This window comes from Oncorhynchus masou, chromosome 5 (assembly GCF_036934945.1).
Source record: "Oncorhynchus masou masou isolate Uvic2021 chromosome 5, UVic_Omas_1.1, whole genome shotgun sequence".
Lineage (NCBI taxonomy): Eukaryota > Metazoa > Chordata > Actinopteri > Salmoniformes > Salmonidae > Oncorhynchus > Oncorhynchus masou.
This window is the reverse complement of record NC_088216.1, coordinates 31,529,421-31,550,493: the sequence shown is the minus strand read 5'-3', so window position 1 is coordinate 31,550,493 and position 21,073 is coordinate 31,529,421. Positions and strand designations below refer to the sequence as shown.

General features: G+C 42.2%; 1 protein-coding gene across 2 annotated transcripts in view; it reads left to right on the top strand.

Moving 5' to 3' along the window:
- Positions 1-13,503, top strand: part of LOC135539420 (signal-induced proliferation-associated 1-like protein 2) — a 107,896-nt gene extending 94,393 nt beyond the window's left edge. Inside the window, exons 18-22 of one of the 2 annotated variants that reach the window (XM_064965294.1) lie at positions 3,222-3,353; positions 8,268-8,330; positions 10,383-10,503; positions 11,381-11,462; positions 12,045-13,503. In XM_064965294.1, coding sequence (XP_064821366.1) covers positions 3,222-3,353; positions 8,268-8,330; positions 10,383-10,503; positions 11,381-11,462; positions 12,045-12,194 — 548 coding nt within the window. In that variant the 3' untranslated portion in view covers positions 12,195-13,503. The remainder of the gene's footprint in view (positions 1-3,221; positions 3,354-8,267; positions 8,331-10,382; positions 10,504-11,380; positions 11,463-12,044) is intronic. The other variant, XM_064965296.1, reaches the window with a different exon arrangement.
- The last annotated feature ends 7,570 nt before the right edge of the window (positions 13,504-21,073 follow it).

The following is a 21,073-nucleotide window of genomic DNA, read 5'->3' as shown; positions in this document are numbered from 1 at the left end:
GGGCGGCCCGTCAGGAAGTCCAGTACCCAGTTGCACAGGGCGGGGTCGAGACCCAGGGTCTCGAGCTTGATGACGAGCTTGGAGGGTACTATGGTGTTGAATGCCGAGCTGTAGTCGATGAACAGCATTCTCACATAGGTATTCCTCTTGTCCAGATGGGTTAGGGCAGTGTGCAATGTGGTTGAGATTGCATCGTCTGTGGACCTATTTGAGCGGTAAGCAAATTGGAGTGGGTCTAGGGTGTCAGGTAGGGTGGAGGTGATATGGTCCTTGACTAGTCTCTCAAAGCACTTCATGATGACGGAAGTGAGTGTGGGCGATAGTCGTTTAGCTCAGTTACCTTAGCTTTCTTGGGAACAGGAACAATGGTGGCCCTCTTGAAGCATGTGGGAACAGCAGACTGGTATAGGGATTGATTGAATATGTCCGTAAACACACCAGCCAGCTGGTCTGCGCATGCTCTGAGGGCGCGGCTGGGGATGCCGTCTGGGCCTGCAGCCTTGCGAGGGTTAACACGTTTAAATGTTTTACTCACCTCAGCTGCAGTGAAGGAGAGACCGCATTTTTCCGTTGCAGGCAGTGTCAGTGGCACTGTCTTGTCCTCAAAGCGGGCAAAAAAGTTATTTAGTCTGCCTGGGAGCAAGACATCCTGGTCCGTGACTGGGCTGGATTTCTTCCTGTAGTCCGTGATTGACTGTAGACCCTGCCACATGCCTCTTGTGTCTGAGCCGTTGAATTGGGATTCTACTTTGTCTCTGTACTGACGCTTAGCTTGTTTGATAGCCTTACGGAGGGAATAGCTGCATTGTTTGTATTCAGTCATGTTACCAGACACCTTGCCCTGATTGAAAGCAGTGGTTCGCGCTTTCAGTTTCACGCGAATGCTGCCATCAATCCAAGATTTCTGGTTAGGGAATGTTTTAATCGTTGCTATGGGAACGACATCTTCAACGCACGTTCTAATGAACTCGCACACCGAATCAGCGTATTCGTCAATGTTGTTATCTGACGCAATACGAAACATGTCCCAGTCCACGTGATGGAAGCAGTCTTGGAGTGTGGAGTCAGCTTGGTCGGACCAGCATTGGACAGACCTCAGCGTGGGAGCTTCTTTTTTAGCTTTTGTCTGTAGGCAGGTATCAGCAAAATGGAGTCGTGGTCAGCTTTTCCGAAAGGGGGGCGGGGCAGGGCCTTATATGCGTCGCGGAAGTTAGAGTAACAGTGATCCAAGGTTTTTCCGCCCCTGGTTGCGCAATCGATATGCTGATAAATTTTAGGGAGTCTTGTTTTCAGATTAGCCTTGTTAAAATCCCCAACAACAATGAATGCAGCCTCCGGATAAATGGTTTCCAGTTTGCAAAGAGTTAAATAAAGTTCGTTCAGAGCCATCGATGTGTCTGCTTGGGGGGGATATATACGGCTGTGATTATAATCGAAGAGAATTCTCTTGATAGATAATGCGGTCTACATTTGATTGTGAGGAATTCTAAATCAGGTGAACAGAAGGATTTGAGTTCCTGTATGTTTCTTTCATCGCACCATGCCTCGTTAGCCATAAGGCTAACGTCGAATTTTCAAATTTTTACCTTAGAATTAGTGTTAAAGTACCAACGTCTGCTTTACACTTATTATATATTAGTGAAACCTTGGAGTACATTTCATTGATTCGGACATTCAATTAGGAATGGAAACACATGTTACGAAATCATTCATGTATCTGCCAAAGATGGAAGTCCCCTGAGGTGTAGTAACATGGCAAATGGTGCTGAGTGGAAAGCTGCATTCACCTACGCCTGAAACGTACTTAAAGGCCCACTGTGATATGTACAGCCAGTTTTATATTTCTCCAGCCCCATTCCTCAGCTTTATAGTGAAAAAAGTGGCGGGGCAGCCATTTTGATTTTCAAATTAAGGACTGGGCCATAGAAATAAAAAATATCTAACTGTGAGCTCATTGTGGTCAATTAAATGCAAACGCCCTTGCCAGTCTGAAGCTGAACTTTACGAGACCTATCATAAAAGCTACAGCGTATGCCACTTTCAATTTCCCATCTGTCTTGTATTAGGTGAGAATTCATAGGTGTTAAATTGATGCAAACCGATTTTAAAAAGCTTAGTCTTTTTTTAAACACAGTAAGATATTGGATATTTTCCACTGGGAAAAACATCCCAGTGTGTGCTCATTGAGTAGGCACGATATTAACCCTTTCACTGTCGGGCCTCCCTGCGTTCTTTGTTGAAGCATTCTAACCACTGGTTGTATTTCACAATGAGAAAAAGGGGCTGCTAATCCAGTCCTTATGAAAGGAATACCCCTCCCCCACATTTGAGGGTGGAGGTGAGTATGAATATGTGGTTGCTGTGTCTTATTTAACTCTGTGGGGGGGGGGGGCTCAGAAACCAAAATTAAGGATTGTGAATCTCCAGCTGTGTGCGAGATTAAGTTACCTGTGTGTGCGTATGTGTGTGTTTTATGCACACATTTGTGTGCCTAGTTTTGTGTGAATCTACGCCAAAGCTGACCCCTGTGGGCATCCCATAGATGCAGGTTAATTGTCTGTCTGGCGGGGGGAAGCTCCCCCTTCGTCTCCGTCCTCTAATCAGCTTTCAACAGCAGACTGTGACATTGGTTGGTTTTTTTTAAGTAACCGTGTTCTTGGCAGTTTTCCAAGCAGGATTGCAAAACAAAACAATTTTTTTCACATTTTGGGAGGGGGGGCAGACTCGCAAATTGAACAGGGTGGATTGTATTTGCTTAAGGGGAGTTGCAGATGCCTGAAAAATGTCTGTTAATGTCTGTTAAGGTGTGAGATGTTTGTGTTACGCTTTGGTGGAAAGTGCCCATATTTCATTCGTTTCGAGTATCATCTCATTTAAACTGTATATTTGAAATGTATGTTTTTACTGGAACATAAAACCCCAAAAGGACTTTGTTAATCTGCAAGCAGGAGCAGGTGTTCCAAGTGGAGAATGGATGAGCACTGATGTCTCATTATCGGTAGACAGGATAGGGGGAGGGTTGGAGGAGAGGGGGAGGGTTGGAGGAGAGGGGGAGGGTTGGAGGAGAGGGGGAGGGGGCGGGAGGAGAGGGAGAGGGCGGGGGAGAGGAGGGAGGGAGGGAGGGGGAAAGAAAGGAGGGAGGGAGCACCAACTGTTCCCTTCACCCAAATCGGTGAGGCTGTTGCTCACTTATCTAAACCCGAATTGTCTCATCTCTACAGATGAGCTGTGGTTCTCTGACAGCTCCCTGGCCGACCGCTGCAAAATGGCCGATGGCAGTCTGATGCCCCTCCCGGAAGCAGTGTCTGGCCTGGACTGGTCCCATCTTGTTGATGCCGCAAGGGCTTTTGAAGGTAATATAACGTCTAGATTCATCATACTCCCGCATGGCATTAAACAAAACTGTGTACTTATTCACTGTTTGACCTTTTGATGCTCCCAAAAGCTTACCCAGCTAACAATTAACATTGCCTAGAACAGTATAGAATGTTTTTGTCAGGTACCCATTTGGTTGTCATGTAAAGGGGAGTCTTCACATTTTATTGGACCATTTTCATTCAAGCAAGATCCGTTTTGAACAATGTTGAAAGGAAAACGTTATCTGTGTTGTAACTCAACATTCAAAGAACATCCCTATGGACAGACTTTCTTAAAGCTCTTAAAACCTGGACCAACAAAGGCTATGGGGATGTTATCTCCAGACCTACCAGAAACGATGTTCCCTAACCTACCAGAAATGCTCTGGGAACACAAAAATGTTAGCTAGGTGTAAGTGGTACCTGATTAACATTTGCTGCTACCAAGGTGTCGTGCTGTCAAACCCTTTGTCCCCAGTTCTCATCAGGCTTTCAGCGCGTTAACTGTTACCCTTTTGTTCACTCAATAGGACAATTCCTGACCTTTATTCAGTGTCTAAATTGTATTCAATGTTTTTTTTCCCACTCTGGTCAATTTAGGTATCTAATTTGGCGTGAAATTCAATGTGTGAAAAGACCATTACGACATATATATTTTCTTGTAATGTTCAGATGTGATTTCGTTGTCCGTCGTCCAATTAAAGCGACTGGACATTCATTCATTCAAATTGATCCCCAATATCATCTTGACCCAGTCAAAATCTTCAGTCTCTCCCATTGTCTGTGTCTCCCTTGTACTCAGTCTGTCTACGGCGAGGTGCTAATTAGCAGGAAGTGGAAGGAGAGCGAGAGTATTTGGGGACTTGAGAAACTAAGCATTATCACAATGGAGCGCACAGCAAGGAATCATTTTGCCAAATTACTCTAACCCACTTTGCGCCGTAATTGCACCCCTTTCTTGCACACTTTCTCTGGCAATTATAGCTTCGCTACCTCAGTCAACTGTGTTCAGGGGAAGCTGGGAGTGTTTTTCTGGTAACCTGGAATGACTTGTTTTTAAATGTAGCCTTTATTTAACTAGGCAAGTCCGTTAAGAACAAATTCTTATTTACAATGACGGCCTAAGAACAGTGGGTTAACTGCCATTTTCAGGGGGAGAACAACATATTTTTTACCTTGTCAGCTAGCAACCTTTTGGTTACTGGCCCAATGCTCTAACCACTAGGCTACCTGCCGCCCACTAGACTACCTGAGCTACAGAGTGATGTACTCACGATTTTGTATTTATTATAATTATTTTAAAAATTCTTCCTTCATGACCAACTGATGTTTATAGACTGGATAGGTTGGAACCGCAACGAGGGGTCAGGCCGGGGACTCCATTGACTAGCATTGGGCTGCATAGCAGCCTTCGATTTGCATAGAAGTCAACAACAGAGAAAAGAGGGGGAACTAATTTGCTTGGAGAGTTGTGGGAGTGCTGACCCTGGCATTATTCGCCCGGGCTTGTTGTGTCATTTAGTTGGCTTGTTTAGTTTCGTGGTGCTCGCTGTGTGTTCTCAAGGCAGTGTTGCTAAGCACGCAGAAACTCTAGCATGCTAGCCATCATTAGCATGCCAGGGGCAAAGGGCGTGTTGAACATTAGTTGCAACTAGCGAGCATTATTTCTGTTTCCGTAGACCCACGCATACTAGAACAGGACAAATGGTGCACATTCACAGTCAAGAGTGCAGTGAAACAGCCACGAAATAGACATTCCTTTCTCCTTACGTGTCTCATTCTTCAGTTGTGATTCATATTTATCGATGATAACTTAACCTCAAGATTTATCTTAGACTGTTTGTTTTCCATGTTGAACATTACAGAAAGAATGTCATGGGATGTTTTTCTTGTTTCCAACTCAATATAGGCTAGTCTTTTTACTGAAGGAAAATGAAAACCTGACTGTTATAGATCTCTCTTCTTTACTTTCTCCCTTGCCCTCCTTTGTATTCTTTGTTTCCCACTATGGTAATCACTTCACCTGTGACTTACTTCAATCAGCATTAAGCCAATGTTGAGACTGTCAATTAAAACCGAGAGTGATTTGTTAAAAGGGAGAAAGAGGGATGTGTAATTATGGGTGAGATTTTCACAGCTTCAGTCTCTCGCTTGTCTCTCAGAAGCAACTTCAGTGAGACACTTATCTTTAGTGAGAACCACTTTCATCTCTTCCCTCTCTCGCTCTTACCTCTCACTCGCACTTCCCTTTTTCTCTCTCCCCTCTTCTCACTCCTTAGCGGGAACAATCTTAGAGAGAACAGCTCCCATCCCTTTCCCCTTCTCCCTCCTTTCTGTCCTCAAATACCACGTACCACATCAGCGTCACCTCTCAACACCGTCCAGCTATTGAGAAGACAGATGCAAGTGGGGGATGGTTGGTGCTGCCCTTTTGCTAGAAACTTAACCTCAATTTCCTCACTAAGATCCCCGGCTTTCTAAATTGATATGTGAGGCCGACTCAGACATCTGCGAGGCTATTCTGACTTCACACAAGCTTAGTCTGTTTTTTCTTCTTGTTTTCTTCCTTATCCAGAATTGTCCTATGCTCTTTATCTGGAAGGTAACAATAGTGTGCAGTGCCGGGTTGGTTACTAAGAAAGGGTAATGGCTTCCAGAGTTTCTCAACTCGGACTGCAATTTGTTCTAGTTGTTGACTAGTTGTTGAGTTGTTGACTAGTTGAATCAATTGTGTTAGTGTTGCACTAGAACACAAATGTGCAGTCATGTGGGCCTTTACAGCTGGAGTTGAGAATCACCGGCTTACAGTGCCTTCGGAAAGTATTCAGACCCCTTGACTTTTTCCACATTTCGTTAGGTTACAGCCTTATTCTAAAATTGATTACATAGTTTTTTCCTCATGAATCTACACACAATACCCCATAATGACAAAGAAAAAACCTTTTCTTTGTTGAAATTTTTGCATATTTATACAAAAATAAATAACTGAAATAGGACGTTTACATAAGTATTCAGTCCCTTTGCCCCAGTCTAAGGTCCTGAGCGCTCTGGAGCAAGTTTTCTTCAAGCATCTCTGTACTTTGCTCCGTTCATCTTTGCCTCGATCCTGACTAACTCCCAGGCCCTGAAGCTGAAAAACATTGCCACAGCATGATGCAGCCACCACCATGCTTCAACGTAGGGATGGTGCCAGGTTTCCTCCAGATATGATGTTAGGCATTCAGGCCAAAGAGTTCAATGGTTTCATCTGACCAGAGAATCTGAGAGTCCTTTAGGTGCCTTTTGGCAAACTCAAAGCTGGCTGTCATGTGCCTTTTACTGAGGAGTGGATTCTGTCTGGCCACTCTACCGTAAAGGCCTGGTTGGTGGAGTGCTGCCGAGATGGTTGTCCTTCTGGAAGGTTCTCCAATCTCCACAAAGGAACTCTGGATCTCTGTCAGAGTGACCATCGGGTTCTTGGTCACATCCCTGACCCAGGCTCTTCTCCCCAGATTGCTCAGTTTGGCCGGGTGGCCAGCTCTAGGAATAGTCTTGGTGGTTCCAAACGTCTTCCATTTTAAGAATGATGGAGGCCAGTGTGTTCTTGGGGACCTTCAATGCTGCAGAAATGTTTTGGTACCCTTCCCCAGATCTGTGCCTCGGCACAATTCTGTCTCGGAGCTCTACGGACAATTATTTTGACCTGATGGCTTGGTTTTTGCATGCACTATCAACTGTGGGACCTTTATATAGAAAGGTGTGTGCCTTTCCAAATCATGTCCAATTAATTGAATTTACCACTCCAATATAGCCTAGTGGTTAGAGCTTTGGGCCAGTAACCGAAAGGTTGCAGGATCGAATCCACGAGCTGACAAGGTAAAAATCAGTTCTGCCACTGAGCAAGGCAGTTAACCCACTGTTCTCTGGGCGCCGAAGATATGGATGTTGATTAAAGCAGCCCCCCCCCCCGCACCTCTCTGATTCAGAGGGGTTCGGTTAAATGCAGAAGACACACTTCAGTTGAACGCAGTCAGTTGTACAACTGACTAGGTATCCCCCTTTCCCAATCAAGTTGTAGAAACATCTCAAGGGTGATCAATGGAAACAGGGTGCACCTGAGCTATGAGACTCGAAATTGAGCAAAGAGTCTAAATAGTTATGCAAATCATTGTTTATACATTTGTAAAAACCTGTTTTCGCTTCGTTGTTATAGTGTAGATTGCTGAGGATTTTTCAAATCCATTTTAGAATAAGGCTGTAACGTAACAAAATGTGGGAAAAGTCAAGGGGTCTGAATACATTCCGAAGGCACTGTATATTATACTGTGAGTGGGGCCTTAACTGTGCGAAATCCAGTTTGCTCTCATATTTAACCCGCCGCCTGCATGTGCGACCCTCCTCACCCACCGAGAGCGTGGATCCAACTGTTATATACAGTGCCGTGAAAATGTATTTGCCCCCTTTCTGATTTCCCTATTTATGCATATCGTTGAAACTGAATGCTATCACATCTTGAACCTTTATTTAATATTTGTTTGTTTTTTTGAAGATCTGATAACATTCAGCATGACAAAATATGCAAAAGTAGCGAAAATTAGAAAGGGGGAAAATAGTTTCGCACAGCATTGTCATGCCATAATTATTGCTTTTAAAAAAGACACTGGCAAAGGTTTAGGGATGGTGGAGCTAACCATAGCACCTCGACAGGATCCATTCTGCTCTCCATCGCTCCTTATTAATCATGCTCTCCACCTCCATGGTTGCAAAAATGGACTGCTTAAAAGGGCTGTACCAGAATGTGCCTTTCCTTTAAACATTGCTTTTGGAGCATTTAAGCACTACTGTAGCTTATTTGCACTGAAAGTGGACTAAACACCATGTGGGTAGCTGAACTGTATCTGAGAGATGTGCTGTCTCCTCTCGTGTTTTCAGGTCTGGAGCTCGACAAGGATGCCAGTCGTCTGTGTGATAAAGACAGTCAGAAAGACTCACTAGGTGACATGACATTTTGCTCAACACAGCTCTCTACTCTTTAAAAAAAAATATATATATAAATGTTTTCCTCTCTACTGGAATTACTTGACTTTTACTACTAGTCTAGTTAGTTACTGTCATTAGAGCTTCTTTCACCTTTACTGCCTTTGGTGCTTTTGCTATTACCTCTATAACTCCTACACTTTTATTTAGTATGAAGCCAAATTCAATTAGGGTTTCTACTAGCATTTCTGTACTACCAGAGCTACTACTACAGCTAATGCTTCTGTCACACTACAGCAGCTACCACTACCATTGTACTTCTACCACCACCGCCTTCTACTACTAGCTGCCTAGTTCCTCTGCCTAGTGTTACCTCAACCACTTCTTCTATTGTGATGTTTTCTCCTGCTTACTTTTGTTCCAGCCAAGCATTAAAACGCCTGACTAAACTGCTCTCCTCTTCTAATATGACATTTCTATGCAGTTATGGACATTCTTAAAGTCGATATGTGTGTCATGGTATTTAAAGATGCACAATGCAGAAACCGCTCCGCCATTTCCTGGTTGCTAAAATTCTAATAGTTTGCCTAATTTCAGTTTGTGACAAAACAAGCAAGTGTAGTGTAGAGAATCATTGTACCATCTTTCATGAGCTGAAATAAAAGATCCCAGAAATGCTCCATATGCACAAAAGTTTTCTCTCAAAATTTGTGCTAAAATTTGTTTATATCCCTGTTAGTGAGCATTTCTCCTTTGCCAAGATAATCCATCTGCCTGATAGGTGTGACATATCAAGAAACTGATTATACAGCATGAATATTACACAAGTGCACCTTGTGCTGGGGTCAATAAAATTCCACTCTAAAATGACACAAGTTTTGAGGGAGCATGCAATTGGCATGCAGACTTCAGGAATGTACACGAGAGCTGTTGCCAGAGAATAGAATGTTCATTTCTGTACCATATGCCGCATCCAATGTCGTTTTAGAGAATTTGGCAGTACGTCCAACCAGCCTCACAACCGCAGACAATTTGTATGGCGTCGTGTGGGCGAGCGGTTTACTGATATCAACGTTGTGAACAGAGTGCCCAATGGTGGCAGTGGGGCTATGGTATGGGCAGGCATAAGCTATGGACAACCAACACAATTGCATTTTATCAATGGCAATTTGAATACACAGAGATACCGTGACAAGATCCTGAGGCCCATTGTATTGCCATTCATCCGCCACCATCACCTCATGTTTCACCATGATAATGCACAGTCCCATGTCGCAAGGATCTGTACACAATTTCTGGATGCTGAAGATGTCCCAGTTCTTTCATGGCTTGCATACTCACCAGACATGTTTGGGATGCTCTGGATCGCATGTTCTAGTTCCCGACAATATCCAGCAACTTCGCACAGCTATTGAAGAAGAAGAAGAGTGGGACAACATTCCACAGGCCACAATCAACAGCCTGATCAACTCTATGTGAAGGAAACTTCACGAGGCAAATGTTGGTCACACCAGATACTGACTGGTTTTCTGATCCACGCCCCCGCCTTGACCAACAGATGCATATCTCTATTCCCAATGATGTGAAATCCATAGATTAGGACCTAATGATTTTTTTTCAATTGATTAATTTCCTGGGGTGGCAGGGTAGCCTTGTGGTTAGAGCTTTGGACTAGTAACTGGAAGGTTGCAAGTTCAAACCCCCGAGCTGACAAGGTACAAATCTGTCGTTCTGCCCCTGAACAGGCAGTTAACCCACTGTTCCTAGGCCATCATTGAAAATAAGAATTTGTTCTTTAACTGACTTGCCTAGTTAAATAAAGGTAAAATAAAATAAATAAATATGAAATGTAACTCAGTAAAGTCTTTTGAAATTGTTGCATGTTGTGTTTTATATTTTTGCTCCGTGTATTTTCAGCTGTTTGAAGCTGAAGTACAAAAACAAAGTAAAAGTCGCAAAAAAACAAAACTCAAGAATGGGACGCATAGAAATAGAGCACATAGAACAGATCTACCGACCAAAAGTTACATATTGCAGCTTTAATAGTATTGTTTGTGTGTGTTTCTTTAGCATCGGACCAGGGTTCACTCTGCTCCATGTTGGATGTGGAGCAGGCCCAGCAGGCCATGGAGCTGTCCCATGAGCTGAGTCGGAGGGTGGCTGCGTCGGAGGCTGCCGCTCTGAAGGCAAGGTAGGTGTACTGCGCCTTTGGGTGGGGCAGACAGTTAAAGGAGCTTGACTTAGCAGAGAAGGGAATTTAGTTATTTGAGGTCTTACATATACGTATGTTTAACACTACTTACTGACTGAATGCACTGACAATAGCATGAATGGTGAAATTTTGTTCATTGTCCTCTAAAGCTGTGTGTGTGTGTGTGTGTGTGTGTGTGTGTGTGTGCTTCTTTTCACTCCGAGGTTGGTGTAATATGGGGAAATTGTGAACATTATGATAATGCCCTTATAGTGTAAGAGCTTTTTGAAAAGTCTGCCTAAAATTTCAGCCTGTTTTGGTGGGATGGAGTTTTGGTAATTTAGTTAATAGACCAATAAAAAAGGGTTCCAAACCTCTGTCCTCTCATAGACAGTCCTAGCAGTCTTTGCTTCAAAAATTGCTCTTTGCTAAGAAGCTATTTTTGTTTATTTTTGACCATTTTAATTGACAACAATCACAGTAAGGTGCTTACTTGTTAGTAAGGTGCTTACTTGTTAACCCAAAATTATTTGAAATTGAGATTTTTTTTTTTAAATGGCTTCATTGGACCTTTTAAGATGAACTAATAACTACACCAATTTTCATAAATTACCTTCACTCTGATTTTGATTGTGGACCCGCAACACTGTTCAGTTAAATATGTTTGAAGTCTGTGACCTGGTCACACCTGTAGTTTGCTAGTAAACAATGCCGGTGTTTGTCAGTTGTTAAGCTTCGCTTCATAGAGTGGTCTGCTTTTGATGATGTATAAAAGCATGTATCATCGAAGACCGACATGACGAAGAGGTCAATTTCTAGAAGACTGCTCTTTAGACTTGCAAAACTTAAAGAAGCCGGTCTCTCTATCTCTATACAGGGATGGCTCTCCTGCTCTGCTCACGGGCAAAGTCCTCCAACTGGAAGAGATCCTCAGACAGCTTCAGTTCGACCTCAGAAAGGTAAAGTAAGCTCCCCGAAGCACATCATGTCCAGTGAACCACTTAGCATATGTAACAATAATAACATGGTCATTTTAGCAGATTAATTTTATCCAAAGTAATGTGCAGCTAACACATGAATCAGCATACTACTATGGTGTACTAGAATGGTCTATACAATTTATCTGTTCTAAAATGTACACTTCTCTGTTGGTGTATTTTGTAAATCATACAACCCCGGCAGGCAAAACTGGTTGTCATGGTCAGGTTGTATATTGATTGTAAAAGGACGTTTTATCTGTATTTTCAGCAACCAGAAAAATCTGTCTTTATCGGACCTGATAAACGACCAGAATAGGATTGCTTTCCCATGATGTGTTGACGTCGTCATATAATATACATCTTTACCTGGTTGTAACAGAGAACAGTTGGTTGTAATCTGGTTATAGGTTTTCTCATTCAGAAAACCAGGGTACAACCAGACAATTATGTCATAATGAAGATAAATGTTGTCCTCTGTGCCAGATGGTGATCATATGTGAAAGCCAATGCCGTCATGCCAGGTTGCGTAATAACCTGTGTGTGTGTGTTCCCTCACCACAGGAGCAAGAGGACAAGGCCATGTTGCAGGAGCAGGTCCAGCACTTGCGTCAGGACAACATGCGTCTGCACGAGGAGAGCCAAACGGCAGCCGCTCAGCTCAGGAGGTTCAGTGAATGGTTCTTACACTCGGTCGACAACAAGAAGCCCTGAGAAAAAAGGAAGACAAAAAACACTGACACATACACACACTGACACACTGCAACATGGCCGTTAACTCCACATTACCTGAGCCAGTGGCATGTCAAGAGGGACGATGTCTGCAGTGATTCAAAGTGAATAGCCATCGCATGAGAACGAGAAGTTGCGAGTTAGCGTGCTAATGCTAGTAGCGTTGTTTTAAAATCAAAACAACAACATGAATTTGTGTAAATATACCAAGGGGCCAGGGGGAGGGTAAAGGGATACATTTATAGAAGGTTTAGATAAAGGGGAGGAAGGGAAGAATGTATCAGACCTCATGTTTTTGGCTATTTGCTTATAGGAAGGAACATGTGAATTTAAAACAAATGAATGTAACTTATGTGAAATCTATATTCTTTTGCCAAATAAGGCAAATGTAAAATGTATCAGCTCCCTCAGTAAACAACAATGAAAAGAAGTTCACCCAAATAAACTGACTCAACTTTACCTTGACTTTTAATGTATTATAAAACAACCGAAATAACTAAGGTGTTATAAGGTTCTTGTATAAAAAAAGCGAATCTTTAGTAAGTTTTGTAGAGTACTCCACTGTTTTCAAAAAAAAAATAGAAATTGTCCTAGCAATAAATATGGTGATAGTCACAAAACTGTTATTAATGGTTAGCACTGATTGTGGTGTTGTCGAGATTGCGGTTGTATTGGATTTCTTGGAAGTGTTTATTTTGCAGGAACAAAAATGTGCCTGACTTTAACCAGTGGTGTATGGATACTGTAGTCTTTTCTGTTGTTGTAGTACCTCGTCCTTTTCCAACCCCACGCCTTGTCAACTACTCTCACTAATGATGTCTACCATGATATTATTACCTTTTTATTTTTGCCACAGAGAAAAGTATTCTTATGCAGTTGACCCCGAACACTTGCAGGTACACAAGGTACCGCCAAGTGTATGAATTATGTATTTTCAATGCCAAAATGTGTTTGATGGTCTTTGTACAGTACTTCAGAGAAAGTGTCTTGTATTTAACACTCTTATTTAAATTTACCCTCCAAATTGTTTATTTTAATATTGAGTATTTTGTTCTTTTCTGCACTAAAAAAGATTAATGGCTCCTTATTGGCAATATCTGTATAGTTGGCAAGAGATAAGATATAAATACTATATACATATAAAGGGTTATTTCTGGGAAGTCCAACGTTTGGATGCTGCTAGAAGACAGCCTGTTGTTTTGTATGCCTGCCTTTCTTTGTAAGGTGTTTTGTTAACGATGGGACAAAAGGTTTGCTTTTTTAATAAATGTAGGATGTTGGAAAAACAAAATGGACTCAACAGTGTCATTTAATTCCAGCGATAACATTTGTGAGTATCAAGGTATTTTTTGTAAGGTTGAGTGCTGTTTTGCAGACAGAAAATGTCTTAAAGAGACAACCCATAGTATGTCCCTGATACATTTACATTACATTTACGTCATTTAGCAGAGTTAGTTGACATTCTTGACAAAATAATCAGTGCCATAGTGTTTGATAAGTGCCATGCAGTCATTTGTCGTATTGAATTATGGGTAACACTTGTACAGGGATCACATATTAGGCACAATTGGGAATCTGCATAATAGCAGATGTGCCTTTTTTATAGGTCAGGCCATTATTCAAAACGGCTCTCTAAAGGATCTAGCGAAAGGGATGCCTGGCTGGCTGGAAGCAGGTGTCCTCGAGTGTAGCACACTGTCATCATATCTTATTAGACCCAGATGGGCCACCAGTGTCCACAAGCATCACCCATATGAACCTTTTGAATAATTCATGGTTTGGAAGAAATATCATTATATTCCATTCGAAATAGAATTTACAGATCTGGATCCTGGAGCCATGTGGAACTAATAAAAAATAATATATATATATAAAAAAAAATATATATATATATATATACACTGCTCAAAAAAATAAAGGGAACACTAAAATAACACATCCTCGATCTGAATGAATGAAATATTCTTGTTAAGTACTTTTTTCTTTACATAGTTGAATGTGCTGACAACAAAATCACACAAAAATGATCAATGGAAATCAAATTTATCAACACATGGAGGTCTGGATTTGGAGTCACACTCAAAATTAAAGTGGAAAACCACACTACAGGCTGACCCAACTTTGATGTAATGTCCTTAAAACAAGTAAAAATTAGGCTCAATAGAGTGTGTGGCCTCCACGTGCCTGTATGACCTCCCTACAATGCCTGGGCATGCTCCTGATGAGGTGGCGGATGATCTCCTGAGGGATCTCCTCCCAGACCTGGACTAAAGCATCCGCCAACTCCTGGACAGTCTGTGGTGCAACGTGGCGTTGGTAGATGGAGCGAGACATGATGTCCCAGATGTGCTCAATTGGATTCAGGTCTGGGAATGGGTGGGCCAGTCCATAGCATCAATGCCTCTTGCAGGAACTGCTGACACACTCCAGCCACATGAGGTCTAGCATTGTCTTGCATTAGGAGGAACCCAGGGCCAACTGCACCAGCATATGGTCTCACAAGGGGTCTGAGGATCTCATCTCGGTACCTAATGGCAGTCAGGCTACCTCTGGCGAGCATATGGAGGGCTGTGCGGCCCCCAAAGAAATGCCACCCCACACCATGACTGACCTACTGCCAAACCGGTCCTGCTGGAGGATGTTGCAGGCAGCAGAACGTTCTCCACTGCGTCTCCAGACTGTCACATGCTCAGTGTGAACCTGCTTTCATCTGTGAAGAGCACAGGGCGCCAGTGGCGACTTTGCCAATCTTGGTGGTCAATGGCAAATGCCAAATGTCCTGCACTGTGTTGGGCTGTAAGCACAACCCCCACCTGTGGACGTCGGGCCCTCATATCACCCTCATGGAGTCTGTTTCTGACCGTTTGAGCAGACACATGCACATTTGTGGCCTGCTGGAGGTCATTTTGCAGGGCTCTGGCAGTGCTCCTCCTTGCACAAAGGCAGAGGTAGCGGTCCTGCTGCTGGGTTGTTGCCCTTCTACGGCCTCCTCCACGTCTCTTGATGTACTGGCCTGTCTCCTGGTAGCGCCTCCATGCTCTGGACACTACGCTGACAGACACAGCAAACCTTCTTGCCACAGCTCGCATTGATGTGCCATCCTGGATGAGTTGCACTACCTGAGCCACTTGTGTGGGTTGTAGACTCCGTCTCATGGTACCACTAGAGTGAAAGCACCGCCAGCATTCAAAAGTGACCAAAACATCAGCCAGGGAGCATAGGAATTGAGAAGTGGTCTGTGGTCCCCAACTGCAGAACCACTCCTTTATTGGGGGTGTCTTGCTAATTGCCTATAATTTCTACCTGTTGTCTATTCCATTTGCACAACAACATGTGAAATGTATTGTCAATCAGTCTTGCTTCCTAAGTGGACAGTTTGATTTCACAGAAGTGTGACTGACTTGGAGTGACATTGTGTTGTTTAAGTGTTCCCTTTATTTTTTTGAGCAGTGTATATATACACACACACACACACACTACTGTTCAAAAGTTTGGGGTCACTTAGAAATGTACTTGTTTTTGAAAGAAAAACACTTTTTGTCCATTATTAAAATAACATCTCATTGATCAGAAATACAGTGTAGACATTGTTAATGTTGTAAATTACTATTGTAGCTGGAAATGGCTGATTTTTAATGGAATCTCTACATAGGCGTACAAAGGCCCATTATCAGCAACCATCACTCCTGTGCACGTTAGCTAATCCAAGTTTATAATTTTAAAAGGCTAGTAGAAAACCATTTTGCAATTATGTTAGAACAGCTGAAAACTGTTGTTCCAATTAAAGAAGTAATAAAACTGTCCTTTCGACTAGTTGAGTATCTGGAGCATCAGCATTCATGTGTTTGATTACAGGGTCAAAATGGCCAGAAACAAAGTACTTTCTTCTGGAAATTTGTCTGGACATCTGCCGATTCCAGCTACAATAGTAATTTACAACAATAACAATGTCTACACTGTATTTCTGAACAATTTTATATTTTAATTAACAAAAAAAATGTTTTCTTTCAAAAACAAGGACATTTCTAAGTGGCCCTGAACTTTTGAATGGTTGTGTATATTTGCCCAGAAATGATGGTACTGTAAAGTATTTGGCTCAGAGGTATCTTTTACCGGAGTAGGCCTACTCGCTCTTATGGCAAGGTGGCACAAGTGAAATTTTGCTCCGAGTGCAAATATCTGTCAACCTTTCCTCTTGTACTGTAGAATTCACACAATATTAATCCCACAATAATTTTTTTTATTCCTTTTCGGTTCACAAATTGGAATGTTTTGTGTGTTGAGAAATGCGAGCATAGAATTTTCCTAAAACCCCACACAAACAAACTAGTAAACCAGTCTCTTATGAAAACCTCAAATACATTTTGAAAACAAGTCCAAGATTTGGTCGACACCAGTTTAACTCTCATGTCCAACTAAGAAGGCAACATACTCGCATTGTGTCCAACAGATGAGCCATTATGTATGGCAGATGGAGAACATTCCCATCCCTTAGGGACAATAGCCTGTGGTTTGCTGGGAAAGTCTGTACAGTTGTCAGCCCAGCCTGACTACAACAGTAGGCCTATGTCCCAGATGGCTCTCCTGCAGCCTTCAGCCACCCAATTTAGGTCCCATTACCTCACCTCTCTCCATATGGTTTGACCGCAGATGTAAAAAAGTGGAGGAACCGAGAGAGACGCACACCCACTCGCACATGCAATTGGGAGCAGGCATGCACGTCATTGAGGTCCAGGAGGAGTAGCAAGGTTAGGTTGGAGATGAAGAAGAGAGTTTAAAAAAAAAAATGAGGGCCCGAGAGAAACAGAAAGGAGAGGAGGAGAGACATTGAGGAGAAGAGAGATGTAACAGGAGAGGCATCCTGCAAGGAGGGGAAGACAAATGGGCCAAGGAAATAGTTCAAAGTTAGTTTTTTTAAGATGAATGGAAAAGAAAAGGGAGAAGTTGGATGGATGGAGTGCTGAATATTAAATGGAGTGCCATTGTCGCCCCCTTTACTCGAGCTCATGTTTCACCTTCCATTTCAAAACCCCAGCGTTCTCCTCACTGGAGCCGACCAGAGTATTTTCATTATTGATTAAGCACTTTGGTGGTTGCGTGGGAAACGTATGGAGCACCTGCCGCATGACGAAGTGCTGTTAGGATGAGAGCCCCGACCCGAGGAATCTGACACGAAATGAGGAGACACTACATCCCGTCCCTCCCAATGACTTAATGGAACAACACTTTACAAAGATGCTTGCAAGCACAAGGCACGCTAAATCCCGAACTGAAGCGTTCAACCGAAGGGACAAAGAAAGCTACACAATGTTGTGTAGTGCCGGAGTTTGTCATGGAGAGGGATCTATAACTCATAGATTGGATGACCTGGTTTCACACAAAAAAAAAATGCTGTGAGAGAGGGAAAAAAAGATCAATGCATTGGCGTTTTTCACTGTGTTCTACACACACAATGGAAAGCAGGGAGTGTAGAGAAAGATCAGAGACCTCTATGGCTCGGGGTGAAGCTGCAAATTGCACAAAGTTTTCAGCAGTGGTGCCCTGAAGGTTTGCGCTTTCTAGGCCAGAGTGTATTCTCAGCAGTGAGCCTTAGGTCAAAATGAGAACATTTTACAAAAATAATAATGGGAATGCAATGGTAATTTGGAGTATATTGTTGTATATGTGACCGACCATGTATAGAAGCTTCACCTAAGCATCATTCGGCCTCCATCGTCTTTTTTCTTCACTGCGTAGTCATTTCAAATAAGTTGGAACATTGTTTCTGCCCCAAACTAATCAAGGGCTTGATGATAAGATGAGTAGTTGGAACAGTTAAAATGGGGTCTTTCAAATAATAATCTTTCAAATGAAATATTTACGCATAAGCTGTAGAAGTTCAAATCTACAGTGCAACGTGTATGTTTATGGGAAGAAACCAAAGTGAGCTAGAGGTCACCATTCGTTTCACTTCAGTATGCCCCCTTTTCTTTTCATCAATTATATATGTAAATGAAGCAATCAATAAAGCGTTGTAATAAACAGTCAGTAAGCGTTAGATAGTAGCCGTAGTAGTAGTAGTGGTTGGTGAACAGTACAGTATGTATGTGTGTGGTGAGAGCATGCGTGTGGATGTATGGGTGTGCATGTTTTTAAGGATGATTTACATCCTTCAAAAAAAAACTCTTTCAGGAAAGTTCACAGGAAGGTCAGAGAAAATGAGTAAAAGATTTGCATTTTGTTTCAGATTTTTGGCCCTGGATCTCATAATTACAACATTATTTTTTTTTTTTTTAAAGTAGAATTTGTTTATTGGAACATATAGGCCTATAGCACTTTTAGTTACAGAAAGATACATACAGTTCAGCAGTCCATAAGCACAGACAAATGATATCAGGGATCTGGAAAGATTCTGTATGGAGGTCTAATATCCCTCCCAATGTGGTCTAATATCCCTCCAATGTGGTCTAATATCCCTCCCAATGTGGTCTAATATCCCTCCCAATGTGTTCTAATATCCCTCCCAATGTGTTCTAATATCCCTCCCAATGTGTTCTAATATCCCTCCCAATGTGGTCTAATATCCCTCCCAATGTGTTCTAATATCCCTCCCAATGTGTTCTAATATCCCTCCCAATGTGTTCTAATATCCCTCCCAATGTGTTCTCCAATCTCATAAAACATTTTAGAAAAAGCCTCAGTGTTATTATCCTTGCAAGGTGAGCATGCTGCAGTATTGATAATAGGGGATCCAATCATTTTGACCCAATCTTTTTGAAATTTGTTTTATTACTTGTTAAACAAAATCAATTTCTCCGAGCAATTGTATTAGTATATAATAATAGATTTTTTACATTTTTAGCTCAGTATTTGTATTATTTATTTTATACAGTCTTTTTTGCTCATCTTTATCAAGGGTGCCAATACTTCCGGACCCCACTGTCTTTCAGTACATTAAATGCAGACTCAGAAAGTGAACAGCATAGTAGGTCAATTTCCACAACAACTGAGAGCGTTGAAGCGCAAGGCTTTACTTCTCCGGCTGTTTGGAACAGCGTGAAGTGAACTCGTGCACATGCGCAGATGCTGTGTGAGAGCGTGGTCTTGCATCTCGCTCATCGCAATATCTGCGGTGCCGCTCGTGGCAGCGTCATTTCGCCGAGTCTACCTTTAAGTCAGCGTTTCGTAATAAAATACAATACAACTGTTATTGTAAAATGGAAATGTGTCTGCTGTATTATGTGTTTTTTCCCCCCCAACCCCTTCGGACATATGAACATACACTCACATGAGAGCCTGGAAGCAGCACATGGTCAGCACAGGGTCAGCACACGGTCAGCACACAGTCAGCTAAAGAGGAGCACCCCGGAGCAGTTTAGGGATTAAGTGCCTTGCTCAATGGCATAACAGCAGTGGGTGGCACCTTGCTCCCGCCAGATTGTTCCCCGTCAGCCCTGGAATTTGAACCGGCAACCCTTTGTTCACTGGCCTGCTTCTCCAGCCTTGAGGCTACTGCCTCAGAAAAACAAAACATATTTTGGTCCCTGTTTAAGGAAAATATTATTTATAAAGGCTTTATATAGCATTAATAAAGATCAATGCAGACATAAAGATAAAGATAAGCATTACCACAATGCTTCACAAGTCATCTTTAAGCCTATGCCATATTCTATAAATGGTGTATAAAGGGTACATAACCTTTCCCACAGTATGGTGAATTGGCAAATGTTCTAGAAGAAAAAGAAACGCACACCTATTTAGGCGAGGTGCTGGCTAGCGGAGTAGAAAACCGAGTAGAATTGGCAAATGTAATATTCTACAGCATTTATAGAGTATGACTTACACATATAGATGATTTGTGAAGCATTTATGTTCGCAACATTTAAGCCTGTATAAGTTGTACTCCGTTTAAAGTGGCACCCGTTTTTTTTCAATATAGTGTTTACAGTCACTAACAGGCTTATGTTATGAGCTATACGTGCATGTGATAATGACTTGAACAAAAGGATCAACTAGATCTGCTCTGAGTTGTACTTTGACTTTCCCACAGGATGTATCACCATAGAAACTCAGCATTCCTTTTATAATCGGCACTAGAACACATAAAAAGAATATGGCTTCTACTGTGGTATCGATGCATTGAAAACTGTCAGCGTCTCTCACAACCACAATACTGGTCCACACATGGCGACAATCCAATCGAGGGAGCCACAGGTCCAGATGTCAGTGTCTCTGTGTACACTACACCTCCCCTCTAATCTCCAAGAGATGCTGCAGGCACATATTTCTGTCTATTTTTCTGCATAGGTTATCGAAACATAGGTATTTACCTGTTCAATTGTTCTTTAAATGAATGATCCACATTGATTCTTTAACAATGTTTATGCCCTTAGGAGTTTAGTACAGTGGTATATTCTATCATAAACCAAGAATAACAGAAATTTTGGTATTTTCAAAAGTCTGGCAACCTTGCCAGCAAGCATGCCAGCTAAGATAGTTAGACAAGCTACTCTAACTTGATTGATAGCCTGAAATTGCTTGGTAGCTAGTTTTGAGGTTGGGAGATTGGGAACCTATCTAGCTGGCTAGTTAAAGCGAACTTCATAAAATTACTAGGCATTACAGAGAAACACCAGAACCGTTTTATTATTCATCAAAAAGGAATAAATAGGCTAACATAGCTAGATCAAATTCACTTACAAACATACCTCCTACCTTTGCTCTGTGGCGCACCTTGAAAGAAACCCTGACAGATATTTTCTGTATAAATAATTGTGATCAAGCGTGGGCTTAAAAATGAAGTTTAGTCATTCATTTAACATCTGAAAAATTAAGAAGCAGGACAAATCTGAGGGGGCACAAGCCCTTCCGCCCCCTATGGG